The 25,583-nt window shown below is 50.6% G+C and overlaps 1 protein-coding gene across 1 annotated transcript in view; it reads right to left on the minus strand.

The window, feature by feature from the left end:
• Window positions 1-208: 208 nt before the first annotated feature.
• Window positions 209-25,583, minus strand: part of LOC144752947 (butyrophilin subfamily 1 member A1-like) — a 455,251-nt gene continuing 429,876 nt past the window's right edge. The window contains exon 8 of the mRNA XM_078640757.1: window positions 209-753. Coding sequence (XP_078496883.1) covers window positions 209-753 — 545 coding nt within the window. The remainder of the gene's footprint in view (window positions 754-25,583) is intronic.

The following is a 25,583-nucleotide window of genomic DNA, read 5'->3' on the forward strand; positions in this document are numbered from 1 at the left end:
CCAGAATAAAGATATTCAGACTCCAGCCCCCCCTGCAGAAAACACCCCGACCCCCCTCAAAACAGGACTGTACCCCCTGTCCCCGCCAGTGATGTACCCTCATCTGGGGGGCCCCCCCTCTCACTCCCGCCCTGCCCCCCCCCCCCAGTGATCTCCCCTCCTCTGTGGGGGTCTCTTCTCTCCTCCTCTGTGGGGGTCCCCCCCCCTCTCACTCCCGCCCTGTCACGGGCAGGACCCGCAGCGCCCCCGCATTGCTCCCTCCGTCGCTGAGTCCTGGCTCGAAGTAGGGCCGCAGGGTGGGGGGGAAGGGGGCCCCGGAGAAGGTGAAGAGCAGGGAGCGGTCGGTCACATTGTACAGCGAGAGCCTGCGCGCCTCATAGTCCAGGAAGAGGCCCACAGCCCCGGGGGGCACCCGGGGGGTCAGGCGGGTGGGAGGGGAGGTGAGAGCCTTGTATTCACCATCTCTGAGCGCCACCGCCCAGAATCCATACACAGGTGATGCTGTGATCCCCCCCTTCCTGCTCGCGGCCTCGTCACAGACCCCCAGGGTCCAGCCCGTCTTGCCCCCCACCCCCACCTCCCAGTAATGCCTCCCGGAGCTCAGCCGCCCCCGACCCAGGACGGCGACGACATAAGTGAATCTCTGCTCCGTGTCCGGCCGGCCCTGGTCTCCGCCTCCGTCCCTCGCGCTCCGTCCGTCCTCGGACAGGACCAGCCAGGGGTTCGCGGTGTCCGGGTCCAGGGTCACCGCAGCTGCAGGAGAGAAGCAGAGGTCAGAGGTCACCACCAATCACAGCAGAGAGCAACAACCTCTTACAGCAAACATGTACAATAATAAACAAGCACTGGCAAAGCCAACTATACTTTTCTGCCCGTCTGTACCACCACGTGAGATACCTGGGCTCGGTGTGAACCCTGAGCCAGACACGGAAGGAACCAGAGCGGCCTCCTCTCTCCTCGCCCCCCCCTGTCTGTCTTGGACCCTTGGCCCCACCTTCCTTCTCTCTTGTGTCCTTGTGTTTTCACTCTCTCTATCCTTTCCAGTATTCCCCCTCCCTCACTCTGTGAGTCCGATGGATGAATGTGTGAGTGCTTTATTCATGGACCGCAGCTCTGAGGGTGTCTCTTGCCTGCTCAGCTCTCTCTCCTTCCGATGGACGCCTCCTGTCTCCGTCTCCCTCCCTCCTCCCTTCTTCTGTTTCCTGGGGTTTATCCCCTCTCATGTTTCACTCCCTCCCCGTCGCGCTCCTCTGCTTCCCTCCCGCACTCTCCTGTGGTTTTCTTCCCTCTCCTGTGGGTTTTCTTCCCTCTCCTGTGGGTTTCTTCCCTCTCCTGTGGGTTTCTTCCCTCTCCTGTGGGTTTCTTCCCTCTCCTGTGGGTTTCTTCCCTCTCCTGTGGGTTTCTTCCCTCTCCTGTGGGTTTCTTCCCTCTCCTGTGGGTTTCTTCCCTCTCCTGTGGGTTTCTTCCCTCTCCTGTGGGTTTCTTCCCTCTCCTGTGGGTTTCTTCCCTCTCCTGTGGGTTTCTTCCCTCTCTCCCGTCTCCTCTCACTCGTCCCTTCTTTACAGTCTTCTTCTCTGCTCGTGTTCTTCTCTCTCCGCTTCCTTTCCTTCACTCTCTCCTTGTGTTTCATTTCTTCTTGTTTCCTTTCTCTTCTTTGCTCCGCACTTTCTTTTCCTTCCCTCTGTTTCCCTCCTTCTCTTTCTCTTCTCTCCCCCCCACTCAGACCCCCCTCTCTTACAGGAGACCCCCCCCTGTCTGCTGCGACAGCTCCTGTCACGGCGGGAAATCACCCTCGGATTATAAAGAGACCCCGAGAGCAGGAGAGTGAGGATAACAAGAGGGACCCGGGGAGGGGGGGGGGGGTTTGGGGGGAGAGGGGGGACCGGAGAAAAGAAAGAGAGAGGAAGAGAAGTGCGAGGAGATGAGAGGGAAGAGTGAGGAAGAAGAGTGCACATAAAGCAGGAGGAAGGGAGGGAGAGAGGGGTGAGGACAGCGGAGAGAAGAGCGGGAGAGAGATAAGAAGAGGGGGCAGGAAGGGGGGGGGGAGGATAAACAAGAGGAGAAGGAGGACGAGAGATGGGAAGAGAATGAAGAGTTGAGGACCGAGGAGAAGAAAGAGTGGACGAGAGAGAGGAGGAAACGAAGCGACGGGGCCGGATGTACCAAAGTCTTTCGCATTTCGGGGTCGCTCTTTCCGGCCGTTAAGAATCGCTAAGTGGCCTCTCCAGCGATTTCCACCCAGTAAAAATCTCATTTTGGGATTTCTAAATAGGAATTCACAAATAGCGATTTCTTATTTGCGATTTCCTGAGCAAATGTACAAAGCATTTCCTAAATGCAAAATGAGCGTTTAGGAAAAGCAAAATTAGAATTAGCATCTGGCTTCGTCTGTAAACCGAAATGCAGACAAATCGGTGGTGAGAGATGGACAAGAGTAGATTAGAAGAGAGTGGGAGAAAGTTAAGGCAAGCATTGGCAAAACCAATAGACGGGGCCACTGAAATTATGCGGCAGGGAAGACCAAATGATAGCGCACGGTTGGCAAAATTATGCGGCAAGAAAAGGAAAACTATGTGACATAATGCAACACATTTCTCAATAGTATTACATCATTTTGTCATTTGTACACATATGCAAGCAACTGAAAGGCGACCTGCCAACATTTGCGAACGGCTTTGCACTGCGCAGCAAAAAGTGTTGTTACGTTATTAGGGACATTTGATCTGTTTGATCTAAAACTATTTTCTTAGTATTAAAATCTACAGATTATGAAGCAGATGATGGATTATGTGGCAAATGCGGAAAATTCATAATTATGCAGATAACGCCACGGGGCAGAATCCCATCATTCTAGTGGCCCCAATGCCCTAACACAGGCGAAGTCAGGCCCCAGGGTGCATGTACATGACTCTTAGTGGGCTATAAGCCAACTCTGGAACTGGGCCTTATATTCATATCCTTCACTTTAGCGGCAAAAACCCACATTGGTTTCTAACAATGACTGTAAAAACCCTTGATGCAATCAATCAATCAATCACGACATTTATATAGCGCGCTACTCAGGGCTTTAAGTGGTAAAAAAAAACTGGGGGTGCTCTAAAATGGGCAGAGCAAACCTCTTAGAGGGGCGTGGCCTATCCAAGTAGGGGCGTGGTCTAAATCAAGATAACTAGCATTGTGTTAGGGCTGGGGCAGGATCACGCAGACTAGTTCCTCTCTCTGCGTTTCAGTTGTTGCTGGGTTACACTGCAGCCTTAACGCTCAGTGTGAAAGGTCAGAGCAGGGTCGTGCTCGAGCAGGCTGCCTGTGGTCATCTCTCTCCTAATCATCCCACGATGTGAAGGCTGGCACCATGACGACTCCTGCGCTGCAAGAAGGGAAATCCTGAGAAAAAATGTCTCTCTTTAAAGCCCCGTTCCTCCTACAACATGGCTCACCTGGCATGCTCACTACCTCCACTGCTCAGTAGTGAGCAAAATGAGCACGCGCACATCGATGTGCATGATCTCACTGCAGTCAAGGAAAAAAAAGAAAGAAAACAGACTACCTTTGGAGGCCTGAAAATAGAGCCAGATAGAGACCCGTTTCGAAGCACTCTGAAAATAACTGCCGGAGCTCAGACCCGGACAGCCCCGGCCCACTTAAAGCCCTGCACTAAACCTAAACATACAACACAAACAGTGCACGGCCAACCGAAGCACATTATGCACCTTATATAAGCAATAACGTGTTGCACGAAGTACATAAAACAAATGCACTTTTAAAATTAACTGGCTGGCTGCCCAAACTAAGCCTACAATACAAATGACATGAAATCAAAGGGAGTACCCTAGCACAGCAAAACTTCTGTCACCACTCAAATCCTGTCCCAATGAGCAGGTGCACGTCTTTGCTTTTCCTTAGTCGCTGTCAATCCTTTTCAGAATGGGGGTGAGGCTGTTCAGCATTGGCTTACCCCATCTCTGCAAGTGCTGTTAATGAAAGGGTGCTAAGTGACTAGATCCGAAATAATTGCGAAACTGTCCAAACCTTGCCAGAAATACACTTGGTGAAAGGAACCACCCCAATTTACTTTTCATTTTCGTTGCGGCCGGTACCTAAGTGCGAAGCAGTTGCAGCAGTTGGGGTCAGAGGGAGGGGTGACTTTGGTTTTTCGGCTGGTGGTATGAATGTTTATTTACTGCCTGCACGTGGTTTTTCGAGTGCCTGACGCGGAGAACTGTTTGCCAGAGCCCGAGCGCCTAAAAGAATCCCACGAAGGAGTGCTGCCCAAGTAAAGCCTACCTGCTGCCTGCTGCCTGCAGCGTCCCCCTCCCGCCGCCGCAACCGAGAAAGAACTGCGGCCGCCGAGCGGAGGGGGACACCAAAACTACACCCCCCAGCAGGCCTTGCGGCGCCAGACGCCCTTCCATTGCGCCAGGCGGCGCATAAAGGTAGCGTCACCCCCGCGTCGCGGGAGCGCCCGGGCAAAGGGCGGGCCCTCAGGGGACCAAAGGAGACGGGACGGGCCACCTCCCTAACGCCACACCACCCCCTGGATCAAGGTGACTGAGACCCTCTTTTGTTTTTCGGTTTTCCGCCCTATTAACTGTTTTAGTAGCTAATACATTCATATACTGATTCAAATACGGATTATTCTTTTAAAATGACTAAAGTAAGAAAGACTCCTGTGGCTACAAGATCATCCACCAGGAACAAGACCATACCATCCACACCCTTGCCCACATTAACTGCTATAGACCTAATGTTACAAAAAACTATTGAAGTTGTTGCAGATGCTATCCAAAATACGGAGAGGCGTCTTTCATTAACTCCGGATTTATGCTTTCCCAACTTATCACAGCACACTACTGCAAACACCACCGCAATCAATAACACCATGGACTCTTCATTCAACCAGGAGGAAACTCTCCTAATGCAGTCTTTTACAGGGTTGCCAAGTGGTCAAAAAAGCAGTAAGAAAACTGTTCAAATGTCATCTCCTATAATTGTAAACAGCCTAGAACAAAGCCCCTTGCTTGTTTCCAATTTGGGGGTCATTGTTTGTTCTCCTCAACCCGGAATATCTACCCCAAGCCCACAAGGTGGTACTTGTGTTGAAGGCTCACCAAATGTCAATGTAATATCTGTCGACAAAACACTATCCCCAAATAAGAGAAAGCGCCAACAAAAGAAACATGTAAAAACTAAATCAATAGTAAGGAAAATATATAGACCATTAGGTCTCCATAAGCCATCGGCTAAGGATGTCTGGTTAAATTTCAGGTTGGCCAAAGCACCTAATGCCACACAAAATCTTACTTCTATACTTGCCATTAAGAATACAAGTACATCAAATGATATACAGGTAGATCATATTAAGACTTATTCAGTGCAATCAAGCCAGACTGAAAGGGACAGTGTAGTGGACAACATAGCATCAACTGACCTGGAAGAATTGTTTAAATCTTTACTACAACCTCTGTGTGATAAAATTACCAGCATAGAGCAAACCTTAGCGAAATTTGAAAAACAACAAAGAAAGGACATTTCTAGTATTTTGAAGATCCTTTCCGTGCCTAAACCTAAGGAAAGCATCATACCACCTAAAAGTAATCTTAAACAAACAAAGATTCAGAGGACACAAACCAATTCTATTGCCCAAAGTAGTAGTATTGTTTTGACACCTCTTTTACCTGTAAATACTTCAGAGCAAAACACTTTAACGCCACCACAAGCTAATAATAACATAGATACAGCACAACCCCCGGCTTCCTTACCCGAGAGCCACATTCCTGACACCGATGAGAGTGAATGGGCCGCGGAAGATATACCCCCTGAGCCTTGCGGTGGCCAAACTGAGCCACAAAGGCCAACAACCATACAAAACATTGCTTCTGATACACGTCCTAATCAAATACCAACAATAAAACTAAAAAAAGCTACCCATATTCACCTTCCACCTGACTCTCATCGGTACACCATAATAATGATTGGGGTACCACAACTTGAGATAGGTAAAACAGAAAGCTATGGTGAACTGAAAAACAAAGTAAGCCATTGGCTAACTGTTCACAGACCAATTCCCCCATATGTCAGTGGCAACATAACAAATGTCAGAAGAGTGGACTGGGTAGGAAACAGATTTAAATCTACCGAGGGTGATTGTGTCGTAGTTATTTTCAAGGATGGCCGTGCAGCAAAGTTTATAACGGACTGGAAGGACAGCTCCATTAGCAGTCTGATCCGCACTATGGATCTGAGTTATTTTTACCCCCCGAATAACCATCCTTCAACATCGATGCAGTCTTTCTCTACTGCTGAACATGTAAGAGCCCCAGATAACTTTCATCAACATTACAGTGGGATAACATCTAGAAATCAAGGCCACTATATCGCAGAGGAGCAGCGTCAGCAGAGAAGGAATGCATCCTGGGAACCCAGAAAGGTTAGATACGAAGGTACTTATCCAGAGAATTGGGAGGTTGCCCAGGGGACGTATCATCATCAAGAACACCCCCAATTCATAGATCCAAAAACTATTATAATGTACCTGTCATTAACAGGTTTGATGCTTTTTATAACCAAAGTGATCTGGAGGGAGTTGACTGACTACAGGCTGGTCCATCTATATTATTGTCAGGCGAATTCGCAGAATCTGATTTCACAGAACCTAATCATGAACTAGGAGAGGCATACAACCAAGACATAGTAGCCCCCCCTTTGATGTCAAAGCTAGACAACCCCAGTAAGCTATTGCCAGCCATGGTCAATCCACCCAATAACAATAAACATCCTGTCTTGCCTGAGGCCCATAACCCCCCCTTGGCCAACCTAGAATTAGACCTGGCCAGCACTGTGAATTTGGGGGTGAGGAACACAGATACAGCCAACCCAACGATAACTCCAGTTAACCGAATAACTGTCATAGAAACATCATCTGGTGACTGTAGTTTGAGCCTAGTTTCGTGGAACATAGCCGGCTTGGCCGATAAATTATGTGATCCCGCCTGGTTAATATCTATTAAAAAATACACAATTATATGCCTTCAAGAGACATGGATGGAGGATAAAAATGTCCATATCGAGGGCTTCCAAAGTTTCGTCATACCAGCAGCTGCATCAATCAGGGGTAGAGCGAAGGGGGGTTTGGCCATTTTCATCAATCAATCTAGGTCTGTGTTGCAAAATAGGAAACTGCTATAATGCCAATCGGAACATTCAGATTCTTGAACTAAAGAGTGGCAGAAGTGTTTTGACCCTGATTAATTTTTACAATGCTAACGGTAAGGGAGATTGTAATATTGTATCCTTAATAGAGATATTGAGAGAAACTGCATGCACTGTGTCACGGAAGTTGTTGATTGCAGGTGATTTTAATGTACACCCATGTGGTAATCCAGGCCTCACCCCTATGGGTTCTTTGGGATGTAACAATCTAGAAGGTTTCCATTTTTCCCATACCAGGGGAGGCAAGAACTTAAATGATCTAGTGAATGAAAACAATTTAATTGTAGCCATGTCTATGGTTCCTGAAACAAATGTCTATGATGTTACAACTTTTAAAGGACCTGGTCAGGGATCTTTTATAGATTATATACTGGTTTCCTCAGATCTTGTAACTTGGGTCTCGAACTTCACCATTCTTTCGAGTGCTTATAGTGATCACAATCCCCTAATTATCAAACTGGGTGGGACTTTATTCAAACAACGCATGCCCCGCAATGATCGGGGAACGATGAGCTGTATAAATGGCAGACGTCGTATAAAATGGACAATGGTAAACCAAGAAAATTTTTACTCTAATATAACTCCGGTGAGTTCAGGTGACACACGACTCTTGCATAGGGCACACTGGGGCCTGTTCCCCTCCGGTGAATTCAGGTGACAGACAGTGCACACTGGGACCTGAGCCCCCTCCGGTGAGTTCAGGTGACACACAAATCTTGTATAGTGCGTACTGGGACCTCAGTCCCCTCCGGTGAGATTAGGAGACAGATAGTGCACACTGGGACCCGAGTCCCCTCCGGTGACTTCAGAGAACTCAAAACACTTGTGAAGTGCACACTGGGACCCTAGTCCTAGCGCCTGGGGGGGGGTCACAACGCTCCTTCAGCGACACAGCGGGAGAGCGCCCGAGGCAGTTCAGTCAGCAGTGGTGAGTTAGGCAGTTCTGGGGGCTAGCGCTGCGCAGGGCGAGCGCTTAGCAGTTTCTTCCGCCTGGGCAGTTTCCTCAGGACAGGCTATCCCAGTGGTAGGATAACACAGGGGCAGTTCAGGCAAGGCAGGTCAGCGCTGGGGGCACAGGTTGATCCACGGAGCGCAGAGTTGGCACAGCACAGTACCTGGTTGATCCCCAGTAGTCCTGATTGGCGCAGGGAAGGTTCTTCTTGGCGCTTGTTGGTTCCTGCGCCCTTAGTAGACGGTTACTTGAAGAGGGGGGGGGGGGTTGAGTTGAAGGCTGGTATCAGGTTTCCTCAGCAGGCCACTGCAGGTGGTCCCTGGGTTCCCCTCCCGCCGGGCCAGATCAGTTGGCTAGTTCAGTGTTCCTCACACAGCTTGGTGGGCATCACCTAAACCCTGTCACCCCCAGTGGCATAGGTTCCTGACTAGGCCCTACCACCTAAGTCTCCTGCGTAGGGTCCCCCAGGTCAGTGAAGCCCCAACTGACTAAAAAGTTTCCCTCCTTTCCTTATATATATGCCCAGGTCAGATGACCACTCTCTGAGGCGGCAAAAATAGGCTCCACCTCTATTCTGGAAGGTTCCAGGAGCTTCCCCACTCTAACTAGGGCAGGCAATGGAAGGCTGGTGTTGCAACAATGTTTGGGGTCCCAGCCAGCTCCTGGCAACTAGGGTGCTACACAAAAAGACCATGCTGCAGTAGCAGGGGCCAGTGCCAGCCATGTTTGAAGTAGAGAGCACCTGCACCTTAGCATTGGTGAGCAATGGAAAGGTGCTCGGAGACCTAAGGCCAACAAAAAAGAAGGTGGGAAAAATGAGGCAAGGGCGAAAAAAATAGGGAAAGACCACCCTAGGGCTGACAGGTCTAACAATGTATGGCAACAATTTTTATTAAATGAAGGGAGCGTGTTAACTGCTACATCGGCAATGAAGTTGGCCATCATACTGAGCAAATGGCTTTCTGCTGTGGCCGATGTGGTTCCCCGGACAAACTCTTATGAAAAGAGAGGCTCACACCTCATCAGCTTGTTGGTCCTCTCATGAACTTGCCTTGAAAAGAAATTCATATAGAAGACTAAAAAGAACTTGGAGAAGGCATTAGAAGGAGGATGATAAATTACCTTATAAACAAGCTCTGAACATATAGTATAAAAATCTAAAACTTGCTTGTAGTAACTTTTATTTTAAAATGATGCGTGAAGCAAAATATAGTCCTGGATAGATCTTCGAAATTGTTTCACACTTTACTGTTCCTAATGTATTTGCCCTGCCTTGCGAAGTCAATAAGAACTTATTTATGAGGCGGAGTGACTTTTTTGAAGATAAAATTGTGAGGATTCTGTTGAATTTACTGACATTAAAAGCGACTGATACAGGGGCATGGTCTAACTGACGATGTAGTAGGACGCACGCTGGAGGAGCTCTGGCTGTCCGCTGCGGATTTAAGCGATTTAAGCGAGGCTGGGGGCTCGCTGACACCGGTCCTGGGGGTGTTCAGCACGCAGCAGCTGAGGGGCTTGTTTTGGGCAGCCGGAGAGTTGTTGTGAGGCGCAGAGGAGTGGACCCCGCAGCAAATCGGCCTACAGGTCGGGGTGCCCTCCATTACACGGCGCCCGGAGCGGAACCCTCCCGGTGAGAGGGTAGGAATAATAGTTGCTGACCAGGCCAGCAACCACAGGTCGTCTGTCACTCCTGGTTGGTCTACAGTTGGGCCGGAGTCTCTGCCCCGGCGAGGAGGGCTGGCGACTTTTTCCCAGAATGACAGACTGACTGACTGGCCCAGCAGGGAGCCCTGGGGCGCCCTTCTAAAGGGCGCACTGGCAGTGCACGTCGGACTGTGGCCATAAGGCCTGACTCCCGGGCCTGAGAGAGGGACCCCTGGAGGTGGTGGGCACCAACGAGAGAGAAGCGGCTGGTGAGTGGCGCTTTGACAGAACGGGGGCCGGCTATCAAGTGGTTCAGTGGGGGAGAACGCTGCCATTTAAGGGCCTGCAGGGCGGAGTGTCCGCCATTTTCTGGTAACTGGGCCGGTGACTCTTTGGCGTGCCATCGGGGCTGCCTCTGGGTGCTTTGGACTCCCCGACCCATTACAAAGCCGCAGAAGACAGTGGAGCGGTGGGTACCTCTGACCTTTTTTTGGGGGGGAGGGTTATGCATATCGTCGGCTGGCAGTGGGGGGATCCCACCAATGCTTGCTGGGCTTTGGCCAGGGGCCTGCTGAAGAAATTGCCGCTATCATCTGCAACGTGAGAGAGTTCACCGTGGGGGGCTGCGCACTGCTCTAGAGAGACGGAACGGAGGCCGGCTATCAAGTGGTTCAGTGGGAGAGGATGCTGTCATTTCAGGGCCTGCAGGGCGGAGTGTCCGCCATTTTCTGGTACCCAGGCCTGTGACTCTTTGGCGCGCTACGGCGCTGCTTCTGGCTGCTCTGGACTCCCCGACCTGACACAGAGCTGCTGCAGATAGTGGAGCGGTGGGGGCTTCTGCAGCGCTGAAGACCAGCTTGAAGAAGGCGTCTGACCTGGGGGCTGCGTCCAGGCCGCCATTTTCTGAGCGCCACGCAGGGGACGGCCATAGGCGTGAGGTGGCATAGGCTGTTTCCCCGTGGCCCGGAGGGGTGCCCCTCTGCACAGACGTTTTGTTTTGGGGCTTGTGCATCTTGTCAGCTGGAAGTGGGGAGGATCCCGCCACTGCTTGCGGGGCTTTGGCCAGGGGTCTGCTGAGGAAATCGCTGCTATCATCTGTAACGTGTGAGAGTTCACCGTGGGGGCTGCGCACTGCTCTGGAGAGACGTTGGGGTGTCTGTAGTGGAGAGGGGCGCCTGTCTTTTTGGAAGCAAGCACCTCTATTGCCCTGCACGGCGGTGCAGCCCCTGTATGGTTGGAGCCACTGACCTGGGTCCTGCTGGCGCCTCTGGAGCTGGCCTGAAGCGAGAGGAAAGTGCCCTACAGCGGGGTGCCTGCTTTGCGGACACAAAGCGAGTTTGGAGTGTGGAGGGTGGGTCCTTGGACTGCTGTATTGCTCATCTGTCCCCCCAGTATTGGACTTTGCTTTCTCTTGCACTGAAGGAAATATATGATTTGCCCCTGCTGCAGTCCTGTGTTGGGATGCTGTGGTGGCAGGTGTGAGGACACAGGGGTGCTACTGGTGGCGGGCAGCTCTGCTGTTGGTATTTGCCCCGGGGGCTTTGGTGGCCCTTGGCCTGTCTTCATCTTTTGCTGCTGCTGTGGGGTGGGGACCCTTTGTGCCCGGGGTTCAACTCGGGTGGCGCTGCGAAACCCCGTGGTCCTGGCCGTTGACCAATCGGAGGGCCTTCTCATCATAGAGGATGACTCGCTCCAAAGGGGGGAAAGACCTGACAGTGGCCTCCAAAGACAACCCTGTAGTGGCTAAGTGAGGCAAGGCGGGGGCATCGGCCCCTCCGGAGTTGGCCACACAGACGGGAGAAGATTCGCCACCGGTCACACTGGCTTTTATGGCCACCTTCCTGATGGAGATTAAAACGGAGATCGTCTCGCTCCGCGCTAAGGTCCACTCCTGTATCCGGAAGCTTCGAAACGAGGTTACAGAGCTCGGAGAACGCGTTGACGGACTGGAGAAGACGGTGGATGCCCAAACTGACGACCACGAACAATTATGGCAGTGCCTTGCTACCCTGGAGGACCAGCACCTAGAGCAAGAAGTATGGGGGGACGATGATGCGTCCCCGCCGGCCCTGCGGGTAGGCCGGGACTCCTTCCGGACATCCTAATGAGAGTCCATTTTTTACAGAAAAGGGGGCCATCCTTCAGGCAGCTCGTGCCAAGCTGGATCTCGTCTACGGGGAACACAAGATTCAAATCTTTCAAGATCGCGCGCCCAATACCTTGCGAAGACGCCGGGCTTTCAAACCAGTGACAGACAAGCTGCGAAGCCTGGATGTCCCCTACCAGGGGGGCCACCCGTTTGCCATAATTTATAAGTTGGATTACAAACGCCGGGTGGTATGGTCCTACAAAGAAGCGGTGCAACTGCTCCACTTCTCACTGATGCCGCCTGCTAGTCCCACGCATCTTCCACTGCTCAGACGGGCGCCTGCCAAACTATCCTGGTCTACAGTACGCCGTAATAGACGGTCACCCCGCCCTGATGACCAAACAACCTCGCAAACCAAGCAAGATATTATACAGCATATCAAGTTCCTGGAAGGGGAACAGCCGGCAGCAAGATCGCGATCCTCGACTCCTGGATGAACTGACCCCCACATGCACAATTTCCTGCAGGTGCTGTTCTTGACATCTATTTGAGGCCTGTTGGGAACGGTGTTTATTCTAGGGTGTTGTCTGCGCCCCAGTTCTTCACCTGCAGTGTTGCTGGAGCCAGAGCTCGCCTCTGGCCGACTTTGGAAGCAACTGACGACCCACCCCCTGTATGTTCTTGGGAGAGTGACATTTCTGGGTTCACCCGGGCACTGTGGTGTAGGCTGACCTGTGACTGGAACAGCAAAATTGTGGCCTGGTTAGCCAATGTTACTCTTTTGGTTTTGTCTTCACATAGCTGTGCTTCTCTGCACTTTTTTCCCCGTCTCCTTCTATCTGCAGCGGACGGGGGTCCTGCACTCGACAATGCTCTTCCCTAGGCGGGAGTGACAACCCCATGCAACCTTTCCCCCCCAATCCTAGCTTACTCCCTATGGTGGCATGATGGACTAATATGGGTTTGGATACAAGTGTAACTGTTCCCCACCCCTTAAAGATCCTATCCCTCAATGTTAAGGGGCTTAACTCTCCAAACAAACGGCAGCAAATGTGGCGTTACCTCCTACAAAACAACCCTGACATTATTTTTCCTTCAGGAAACCCACCTTTAACACCTTCGCTGCGGCGGCTATTCCGCCGCAGCGCTAAGGGGGCGGGGCGGCCATGCGGCGGGCGCATGCTGGTGACGGAACCTCTCCGTCACCAGTCGCGGTTGAGCTGTGCTCATGACGGAGCGGTTCCGTCGAGGCCCCGCCCGCTCAATGGAACGCCAAGCGCAGACACGGAATCTGCGCCGCGCAGGCGCGGCGAGCGGGCCATGACAGAACCGCTCCGTCATCAGCACAGCGCCACCGCAGCTGATGACGGAGCGGTTCCGTCATCAGCATCGAAGGAGTTAAAAGCAGACACTCCGAGTGGCCCACCCTAAATATCCGCTCCAATTCTGGGCCGTGGCGCCCACTAAAATGGCTGATGTGGCTATTCTCTGTAGAGCTGGTATAAGGCAGGGGGAACTTAGGGCCTTCAGTAGTTCAGATGGTCACTTTGTTAGGGCCGGAGTTCAGCTTGGAGAACGCTCTTACACACTGTGTAATGTGTACGCACCCAACCAGACGCAGGACTCCTACCTTCGTAAGATTTTGCGGGAACGTGTGCCACAGGGTGAACCAGCGTTGATCTTGGGGGTGGGACTTTAAGTTAGTGTGGAACCCTGAGAAAGACCAGAGTTGCGTCTCCCCTCACGGGGCACGGGCTCTGTCCTCTGCGCTTCGGAGACAACTAGTGGATATCGGGCTGCTGGATGCCTGGCGCTATCACTTCCCAGAGGGATGGGACTTCTCATATTATTCGCACGTCCACCGATTGTACTCGCGCATTGATTACTTTTTTATTTCTCACGCTCTGATGAAGGATACGCCAGCGGTCTCTATGTCTGCTATATTGCTCTCCGATCATGCCCACGTTGAACTTCTCCTGCAGGAACCAACTGCTTGCCCCACCCACATACCGCGGTGGCGCTTGCCGCCCTACATTCTGCAGGACCCGGACGACGTGGAGAGCATACGGAATGCCATTGACTCTTACTTTGCGAGTAACAACCTCCCCGAAACCCCCTTCCCGGTCGTGTGGGATGCCTTTAAGGCTACCATCCGTGGACAGATCACCTCCTTGTGGATTGCGCGGGCGCGCGAGGTTCGTCGCTTAGAGGATAATCTAACTAACTATATCAAATGCTGGGAAAAGCAGGAGCAGGAACGCCCCACGCTCACATGTAAGCGACGGCTTGCGAATCTCCGCATACAGCTTCGCTCCCTCCACACTAATAAGGCCAAGAGAGCCCTGTTAGCACTAAAACAGCGGTACTTCGAGGGGAGAGACAAGGTGGGTAGAGTACTGGCACCGCGCCTCAGAGAGCGCACTGCGAAAGCCTACATAGCAAATATTCAGCTCCCGAGTGGGAAGAGAGCCACCATGGAGAGGGCCAAGCACAAGGCCTTTCGGAATTATTACTCCGCCCTGTATACGGCAGACAGGCTGCCTCAAGCTCGGATCAGTGATCTTTTGGACCAAAGCGTCTGGGACCCATTACATCCCCATCACGCTGAGCAGCTGGAGAAACCCCTCATTGCAGAGGAATTGACGGCAGCACTAAAGGACCTTCTCCTTGGGAAATCACCGGGACCGGACGGCCTCCTGTTGGCCTTTTATCATTTGCTCCTGACGCAGCTCCAACCTTACCTCTTGCGGTTGTACAATTCTTTCTCCGCCACGGATGGGCCAACACCCTCCATGGGCATGGCCGAAATAGCCCTTATACCCAAACCGGAGAAGGATCCCACGATGTGTGCATCCTATCACCCCATAGCGTTGTTGAATACGGATCTCAACATTTACACCAAGATGCTGGCAAAATGCCTCGACCCCCCACATCCCTGGCCTTGTGGAGCCGGAGCAGGTTGGCTTCATCCGTGGCCGACAGGGAGCGGATAATGTCCGCAGAATTGCACACCTTGTGGGAAAGGCACAGCACTGGAAGATACCAGCATGCCTTCTACCACTCGACGCGGAGAAGGCGTTCGACCGGCTGGAATGGTCCTTCCTCCGGGCAGTGCTGCAAAAGATTGGACTGGATCAGAACATGATTGCCATGATCATGGACCCATATCTCTCCCCGCAGGCCAGGGTGCGGGTCAATGGACAGCTTACGGACCCTTTCCCCATCTATAGAGGAACACGGCAGGGTTGCCCCCTGCCTCCTCTGCTGTTTGCCCTTGTTGTAGAGCCCTTAGCAGTGCTGATTAGGCAGGCAGCAGACACGAATGGCCTTTTCCTTGGGGGACGACAGAATAAGGTGGCGTTCTTTGCGGATGACCTCATCCTTACGCTGTCGCAGCTGCATATATCTCTCCCAGCGCGTTATGCTCTCCTTCAGTCTTTTGAGCAGGCGTCAGGACTCAAGATTAACCACTGAAGGTCGTGGGCCCTGAATCTCACGATCCCTGAAGATGTGATAACAGTTCTCAAAACGGTTGCCCCCATCAATGGGCCGCCGATCCTATTCGGTATCTGGGACTCCAGCTGACTCCCTCCCTAGACACGTGGACCCGAATAAATTGGCGGGAATGCAGAAAGACAGTTTTGGAGGATCTGAGGAGATGGGAATCTCTGACTCTCTCTTGGTTTGGGCCGTCTTACGCTGTCAAAATGATGATCCTCCCTAAGATACTGTATCTGTTCCAATGTCTCCCCACCCCTACCCGGCAGCATCAGATCCAGAGCCTGCAACGTGATCTCACAAGCTTCATATGGGGCAGGCGTAGGCCGCGCTTTTCCCACAGGGTCCTCATGCTTCCGCGGGACAGGGGAGATCTGGCATGCCCTAACCTCTTAGAGTACTATTGGGCAGCCCACCTCTGTGTTGTCTCAGAGTGGACAACGACTGTGAGTGACAAAATCTGGCTGCGTATGGATATGGCTGTAACGGGGCGAACCATTTGGGATCTCGTTTGGTTGCATCGGGTTGCTCGCTCCTACAGCGCCTACATTGCGGTACCTACGAAAACGGTACTGGATGTGTGGGATAAAGTAGCTGTGCGCAAGGTACTCACGACTTTCTCCTCTCCTCACACCCCTATTGTGGGCAACCCGCTCTTTCCACCGGCGTTACGCCCCCGGCCTTTTCAAAATGGCAGCAAGGCAGTTGTAGAACGGTAAGTGACCTCTATGAAGGAGGAGTTTTTAAAACGTTGGTCAATGCAGAGAGGAGTTCCAAGTACAGGCAGACGTGCGGCTCCAGTATGCGCAGCTGCGACATTGGCTGTCCTCGACTGAGATGCAGCAGGCGGCCACTCCTCTGTTCACCCCCTTCGAGCGCTTGGTTCGCTCCTTTGATGAATCTAAGGACCTTATCTCCCGGACGTACCAGATTTTGCAGCATCCCACGCTAGTGCCTACTCATCCGTACCAGCACCAGTGGCAGTCGCTGCTCCCCGCTGAGATCCCGTCTGCGCAGTGGAGTTGTTTATGGCGCGATATCCCAAAGGTTTATCGCAGTGTGTCACAAGAAGAAACAGCGTACAAGCTCATGATGCAGTAGTATTACACACCCTCTCGTTTGCATAAAATGTTCCCTGTAACATCTCTGTTGTGCTGGAGGTGCTCTAATGCGTCTGGAGACTTCATTCTCATTTGGTGGTCATGCCCTCTTCTGACCTTGTTCTGGAAGGAGGTGCTTAGTCACATAAAAGGGGTGCTGGGCTTCCCTCTGCCTGACTCTACAGCAACGATTCTACTAGGCATTAAATCTGACAATTTGAAAGCACTTACCCGCAGCGATTTGCACGTGGCCCTTCACATGTTTGGAGCTGCCAAGCAACTTATAGCGTTGTATTGGAAGAAAGTGGAGGCCCCCTCAATCGCTGCCTGGTTTGTGTGGCAATGGCAGGTAGTGACTATGGAGCTTCTCACGGCACGTCTGCAGTTTCGTGATGCTCGCTTTAACACTCTCTGGAAGCCCCTAGTTGCATATCTTGCAAAGAATTGTTAACACAACTTTCCGAGTTTAAGAGACTTTCAATCTTCGACATCCTACACAATCTGTTTTCAGAGCACGTCAGAGTACGGAAGGTGCTCTTTTGGAAATGAGAGAATCTATCAAGATGAATCTTAATATTGGTCATAATGTCGCCTTGATTCTGTTAGACCTCTCGGCGTTTTTTGATACTTTTCACACAGTATTTTTGTAAAATCAAGAAGAATCCTCAAATAGATGAATAAAGTTACGTTTACTCATAAGTAGGAAATGTCCCATCCATCAGCTTGATTCAGTCAGGAGCTACTGACTTACTGACCACACATACACATTCCATTACCTTGAACAATAACTACAGCTCTTAAAGGAACAAGTAATTGAATATGATTAAATAGGCACAATGTTACAATTTTGCTCCAACGCCTTGCAATGATTGGGGTGAATGGACCTGATGGGGTTCAGTTCTTTTTTAAACCTCAGAGAACAGGCAGTTTGTATGAAGCCCATCACTCAGATGTAAAGGCATCAAAATGTGAAGTGCCGCAGAGATCAGCAGATTCGCTACAAATCACTACCAATATGGACCGGATGCTGGCCATGTGACTGTCGCCCCGCCCCCCTTTCCTTCAGGAGTGGGAAGGAATTTGGGGGTGCTATTTGATGGTCATCTCTCTTTAAAAGCCCAGATTTCTTCTGTAGTGACATCTTGCTTCTGGATACTAAAAACTCAATGTAGCCCTTTTGTAGCACTCTAATTAACCGGTGTTACCATTACCCAAACCAACTATACTATTTTATCGACCATGGAAGAAATGAAAGGCAGAGTTGTTCCTGTGATGATTCAACCTTGAGACCTGCAGACGTTAGCAGTGAGCGCTTAACTCAATGAGCCATTGTGGGGGTAAAGTAGAGATCCAGAGGCGCAGAAAAGCACCCCAGGGCGCAGTACTTTATATGGAGGGTATAATCTCAGAGGGGGGGTCCAATACCCGTGCGGACTCACCTATGAGGAGACCTGGAGGGCACTTGAGGGCTCCAAGTAGCCCCCATTAACCGAATAGCAACTCTGAGAACCTAATGAGAAAGACTGTCAGCGCCAGGGATTATGGGCTAGGAAGATGGAAGCTGCACGTGGAGCTGAGGGCATCCACAGCACCAAAAACACAAGCATCGGTCTTGCCTTTGGGGCCTTTTAAGAAATGATTAAGGCGATGTCCTTACCTGTATTTAAAGGAGCTGTTTTAGTGTTAACAAATGTTATATAGCGTCGTTTTTGACCTCACTAAATAATGTAACACTATTACAGAATGTGCTGCATTGTGCATAAGGCCTGTCCACAAATATTGGGTAATTGGAAGTTTGTGGTTAATAGAAGCCTAGATTTCACGGAACAGAAGGCACAAATGTACCACTACTATTGAGTCCTGAAATGGGAAACCCTTGTTAACGAATAGTGCTGTATGACCTGATATGCTTGTGTGCTTAGAGTAGTAAAGGCTGAGCAGAAACGCTGACTCTTGCTTCCTTCCATGTACGTTATCACATGCACACACTATTGCCACATACATCACCACACACATAAGTCACAATTACGATCCACATACTCCCTTACATACAAATTAAGGCACACTTTAAAATGCACGTGAGCAAGACATACATCATTACATACATAAGTCACGGCAGAACACAGCATTACACATAAAAAATACTGTCACAAACGTCATCAGAAACACATCCTTTGTGCACAGACAGCTCTACAGAAAATTGACCTCCTCATCTTTCCACAACAAGATAGATCAAGTATAAATAAACAATAATAATCTTTTTGTAAAACATACAGAATACACGCGCAGTTTTTGCTGTTTTAAATAACTAAAACATTTTTATAATTTAAACAATGTATTTCATTTAGCTGCCGCATTTTTTTGAAAGAAAACATAACATACCCGTTAGTTGTAATGATAGCAATAGGTATTTTTTGTTCAAAAGCACAACCAAACGTATGCAAGTCGGTTAACCCAGTTTCTTTCACAAAGCAACAACGAACATACATTAATTGACATCCTTTGTGTCACCTTTGTATGCACTGCAGTTCGTCTTATTCCAAATTGCAGTTCAAACCCATATATTACAAAAATTGAAAGACAAATCGAAAGAAATGTCACTGGTTGGAGACAAGATGGACAGTGGCTGGTTCGCTTGCCTGGAGGGCCCAAACTGACAATGGCAAAGCTGAGATGCGATGTGGGGGGTGACCAGTAATGCCCCGGTTACTTACCGGTAATCTTCATTACTCCGAGTATAGTCTTCCTCGCCACATGACTAACAAAGTGAGCTTCAGCTCCACACCAGAACCCTCCAAAGCAAAAAAAAGGTCAGCCTCCCATGCCTCCGATCCCTTCCCAATATGGCCGACCCATCACACCTTTGACCTCTGTAAGAGGCGGGCCGGCCCAACCCTTCAGCCTGAAACTACCAAGCAGAAACATGAAGCCGATAGCCAGACAGGGAGGGAGGGAGGGAGGGATGGGAACTCATGTGGCGAGGAAGACTATACTCGGAGTAATGAACATTACCGGTAAGTAACCGGGGCATTACCTCCTCGTTAGTCTTCTCGCCACGACTAACAAAGTGAGCACATACCAAAGCCAAGCGGCTTCATGGAAACTCACAAGAAACCAACGAAACAGAATGGGACGCCCCCAAAAGAGGGCAAACCCAGCAGAGCAGACGAGTGGAAGGAACACCCAAGAGAGAGGCAAACACGAGCATGTAGAACCAGCCAGGGACAAAAATGGTACCAGGAGGGCCGAAAACCCGGACCCCCGAGACACGAAGTGCCGCCATGGAGCCAAAAGCAACAGCAAACAGGCCCCAGAACAGAAAGCACCAAGCTGGGCTAAACACACCAAGACTGCCCAACGGACAGCCAAAAAGCCACAGCAGAAAGAGAGAGACGCAGTCCGACAAACACAGCAACACCGCAAGGCAGACCACCACCCGGCAGAGAGCCGAAACCACCAGAGGATGGGGCAGCGGGAGCAGACGCAATCAAACAGACCGCCAAGAACCACAAGAACGGAAAGGGTGCAAAAGAAAACCAGCACGCCCACCGGACAACCAAAAAAATGAGGGACACCACAACCACACCTGCAAGAAGAGAAACAGGCGGACACGGACCCCAGTCACGCAAGGAACCCCCGGAAGGGAACGCAACACCAATGAGAGAACCCAGGCAGGCCCATGGCAGAACAGACGCAGGAAGGCGCCGGAAGACACCGAATGGACCCAACCACCAAGGGAACCCAACCGGCCAACAGCCAAAAGCGGAAAACCCAGAGGGCCGAACACGGAGACCGAAGGGCGGAAGGGACCAGGCCAAAAGCCAAGCCACCAAGAAGGAAGCAGGCGGACACCAGAGGACCCAAAGTAGAAGAAAACACACAGAGTCCGGAAGTCAGAGAAATGCAGCACGGCGGCACGAGACTGCCTCGCACAGGGTGCAACCCCACCCAGGAACGCCCGAAAAGAAGGAAGCGAACAGCCGAAACGAGCCCCCAGGCGGCCACAAAGCCAGTCAGCAACCAGACCCAGACCAGTCGAACAACGAAGAACCGCCAGAAACAGGAGCGTACAGGGAGAAAAAAGCCAAAGGCAGGAAAAACCAAAGGCAAGAAGGACAGAAGGGCAGGGCAAAACAAGCCCGAGCCACGTCAATACGCCCAGGAAGCCACCTGAGCCAACACGCCTCTGGACCCCAAAACCAGGAACAAAAGATGAGGACACCAATCCACACCGGAAGCGCAGGGCCCCACCAGGGAGACGAGAAATGGGAGACCCAGCACCCCCGGACACCCAACAGCACTCCTGGAAGCAAAAACCAGCAAGGGAAAACCAGAAAGCAGGGGCAGGACACAAAACCCACGCCCACCTAGGTATAACATGGACCAACGAGCAACGGATCCCAAGTCAACCACTGCAGCAGCAGACGCCAATGGAGACGCACCCAGGTGGGCACCAACAGGACAAAATCCCAGACCAGGCCAAACAAGCCCAGAACCCCTGGAAGAAAAAGGACCCCAGGAAAACTCAAAGGCGGGAGCCCAGACGAGAAGGCCGAGAAGCCAACACCGGGGACCCAAAGAAAGCAGACACCACCAGACGCTCCAAGGAGAACTCCCATCCAGGCACCAAAGAGGTACGACCCACAAACCACTACATGAGAGCCAATGAGAACATGAGCACTCAGCTAGGAATGGCTCGAGCTAAAAGTGACCCAGTCAGGACAGCACTACAGCGGCAAAAAGACAACAGGGGCGAACCCGTAAACACCCAGGAGCACGATGCAAAGGACAAACCTACCACAATAGCAACAAATAAGCCCCAGCAAGGCAGGGGAAAACCCCAGAGAAGCCAAGGAACGGCAAACAGAAGCCAGATGGGAGACCACCGCCAACAGGGGAACCCACCAACCCAGTACAGATCGGGAACCCAAGCAGGCCCCCCAGGATGGCAAATGCCGCCAAAACTCGGGAAGGAAGCACCAGAACAGAAAGACCACCGGCCGCACCAGGAGACAGGGAGGCACCGAGACCAACAGGAAGGGGAGAACGGGCAAGAAGAGACTGGGAAACACCGCCAGTCCCAAGTAAGGACCCAACCAAGGCAGACAACCCCAACCAGAACCCGATGAACAGGACCCGCCAAAGAAGAATGAGCGAGACCATCAAAAAGAGACCCTGCAACAAAAGCCCAGCACGCACACCCCAGCAGAGGCGGGCACTGACCAAGCCGGCACCACCCAAAGGTAGTGAAGGACTGGACTTTTAACAGTACCAGCGGTGCCAGGGAACAACACCTATAACCTTCATGGGATACCTGTTTCGGCGCACAAACTACAGAGACACGGGACACTTCCTTCGGCGTCAAAGATTCAAGGTTTATTTACTGCAGGGAACACAGAAGTCACAACAAGTACAACACGTGCAACTTGGGGAGACTGCTTCAAATTGGTTCTGTGGAGCGCTCCTTTTATACAGAATTTACTCATAGGACAACATGGTACACAAAAGTTTACAACCTGGTTCCCATAATTATCCCTCAGAGGGGTCGCTTTGGTCACTTTGGTACACATAAGGTCCGGAACATGAGTGCGGAAACATTTGGCGGTTCCCAACTGTAAAAACCCATCTTCCCAACATTAGTGAATTCCAATCGGCAGTAAAACAGATCGAAATAGGGACAAAGACAGGTGCAGAGGAAGATGGAGACAGTGGGGGGATCGGAAAGGGTGTAAAAGGGGAGGTATCGGGAAACACGAGATACAGGCATCAAAGGGACGTGCCTAATGAGATGCACGGCTGAGACAATAAACCGGCACGGCAAAATGAGCCTCGAGCGGGGCCATCTGCCTTACAGTATCATCCCCCTCATCGTAAAAGATATTTACAAAGAACATGTGTCTTCCACAAATATCTTGAGAGTCCCAAGGTAACGAAGCGGACAGTGTCCGTTCGCTGGCTACTTGAGGGCAAGAGACAAAATGGATGCCGTATCTAAGATGGAACCCGTGGGTACAGATGAAAAACCCACATATCAAACGAACGGTTTAAGTTAGCACAGCGAAACTGCGCACACTTACTAAACTCGTCATTTGCGGTTCTTAGATACCAGACTCGACCATATTCGTGCGAGTCGAAAACATCACTAAAAATTGTCACGGAACCTCAGACGCTCCTTTTGCCCTCATGTAGGCAAGCACTAGTCGGAATCATATTCGATATTCATCAGACCCTCGAGATGTTGCTGTAGCATAGCTCTGTCCAACCGAGACCCTTTGGTAACAGGTGGCTGTCTCATACACGTTGTAGCACAGAGGCCACATAAGGCAGGACCGCACTGCACGCAAAGGCAACACGTGAACAGGAACGCTACAACGACTCCAATGATCGTCAGAATCTTCCAACCCCAAGTCGACATCAGGCCCCAAAACCATCCAAGTAGCGTCCAATCCCCTACATCCACGTGTATGGATTCGGAGATCTTATGCAACTTCGAGATGGCTTGATAGACAGTCGGAGCGTTATCAGGAATGAAAATACAGCAGCTCGAATGGATCACCTTACATACCCCACCTCGATCTGCTAAGATCACGTCTAAAACCATACGGTTTTGTAACGTCATAAGTCTATCCGCCTGAAGTTCTGTGGTGATATTACCAAGGGCACTGGCAGTAATATTAGCTGTCGATTCTACCACTCGAGTCAACTGTCTCAGGTTCCTACTATTAACCATAGGTCCCCAAAATGGGAGGAAACCCTTGAAAAAGTCTCCTGCCTCTTGACCGGCAGTATCCTCTTCGCTAATTACGCCTCTCACAACTCTAGTTTTGTGATAATCTGCATCTACAGTAAACGTTGGAGGCAACAAGTTTGCGATAAAACATGAGCCCATGAAGTCAGAGGGCAACCATGCATACGCACGATCATGACAAATAAAGTATGTACCCTTGGCAGCCAAAAACACAGGGGACGAGACCATTGGCAAAATATAATTTTCAGTGCAAGCACTCTCTCCAAGTCGGGCTTTCGATCTACGGCCGCGACCTATTAAACAAAAATTACCAATGTGGGGTACGACCCATATCGGAGGCGAGCTTTTAAGCTGTTTTTCACCAGTGAACACACTATATTCGCCTCTACTTAGGACCCTATAGGCTTGTACCTCTTCTTCAGGGATAAGCGAGGGATCATAGATATCGCTATCTAAATCCTCTATTGCTATAGACAAAGATTTTTGGTACGAGGTAGGACCAGAGTAGGGGGAACGTGGTTCTCGAATGGGGTGGAAACCCAGTGCGCTTCGAAACATTGTTTGAAATGCTCGAGCAGACCCTTGGGAGCTATACGATAACACCAGATATGGAATTCCCTTATCCGTAGTATGTGGCATCAACCCACACACCCAACAATTAGTAGTGTTAACCACTAACTGATGCTGATGAAGGAGCTGAATAAAGGAATTGTTGCGGAATTCTGCACGTCTAGCCTGCTCGTGTTCAGGTAAGATGTGAAAAGAATGAGGAGAAACAGTGGAGGTGAGTTTAAGGTCAGGGGTAGGAGTAGGTATGGTAGAAGGCAAGAAGTAAGACATCGTGTAATATACTCCACCCGCTAATAACGCAGAAACAGTCACAAACAGTACGAATATTTGGAACACAAAACATTTGGTACGACTGAGTTGCTGCAGCTTGAATCTTTGTGCTTGAGCTCTTTCCAAGTCCATCAGCTTCGAAAATGCCATTCCCTATGACCGTCTGCAACGTTTCTTGACGCACTTCGTTCTGTGTAGCAATAGTCAATTCCTAGGAGTTCCCAGGAACCGACGGTCTTTAACCTAGCGTCAAGACCTACTAACCAGGAGGAAGTACACGCGCGGCCCTACGGCCTTTATTTCACAATTATATATATATGTATGTGAAAACAATGTCTCTCAGCTGTGGAAACAAAAAGTGTAAGGAACGAAGCTCAATAAATATGTACAAAATAATTACAATAGTATGAGTGTTCAAACTGATCATGGAAAACGGGATAATGCACTTGTCAAGGGACAGAACGGGTTTTTTTATTAGTCTTTAGTGCTGGATCTCAAAAAATATCGGGTTTTCCCAGGACGTGTCTGTTCGTTAAACAAAAGATCCGTTGAAGGGACAACGCCCTGTTGATCAGCTGAATGTTCTGGTCTTGAGTCTTCTGATGCCAAGTGTTCAACAATGCCTTTTTGCTGCACTGAGGATTCTCCGACAGGTTGTGCGTCGCTGAAAGGTACAAACGCCGGCAATCCTTCGGTTTCAGTTGATGCAATGCCTTTCCTTACCCACGAGTCTGCTGGCAACGGGATGGGGACTTTCTTGGTATGGGTGGCATGCACCCAATTCTTCCGCCCCTCGAGACGAACTGCAGTTCTCGTGGCAAGGAGGACCTGATAGGGTCCAGTGAACCTGGGATCCAAATTGTTCTTGCGCGAAAAATTTCGCGTTACCACCCAATCTCCGGGCTGGAGCTGGTGGCCTGGACCCTCCGTCTGCGTCGGCAATGCTTCGTGAACCTGTTGGTGAATTAACCTCAGTTTAGCAGTCAAGTCATAAAGATAATCGATCAACATTGGATACTCAAGATCACAAAAGGCACCCGGTCTAGGGACCCCCCAAACATTGGCAGGGCGACCGAACACTATTTCATAGGGACTGAGCCCTACTCGGGAGTGTACAGTTGCCCTTGTTGACAGTAATGCTAAGGGTAAAGCGTCAGGCCATGAAAGACCTGTCGTAGCCTGAATCTTTGCTAGTTTTAGTTTAAGGGTGCCATTGTACCCTTCAACCAAACCAGCTGACTGAGGATGATTGGCACTATGGAATTTCTGATTAATTCCAAGGCCCTTGCATACACTCTTCATCACACTCCCCACAAACTCACTTCCGTTGTCTGACCACACAATTCTAGGCATTCCATACCGAGGGAAGTATTCCTTCAGTAGGATTTTCGCAGTGGACAAAGCAGTATTGTCTTTGAGAGGATAGGCCTCAATCCATCGGGAGAATGCGCAAACAACAACTAAAACGTATTTCAAGTTATTGCATCGCTCCATATGGAT

Source organism: Lissotriton helveticus, chromosome 5_1 (genome assembly GCF_964261635.1).
Source record: "Lissotriton helveticus chromosome 5_1, aLisHel1.1, whole genome shotgun sequence".
Lineage (NCBI taxonomy): Eukaryota > Metazoa > Chordata > Amphibia > Caudata > Salamandridae > Lissotriton > Lissotriton helveticus.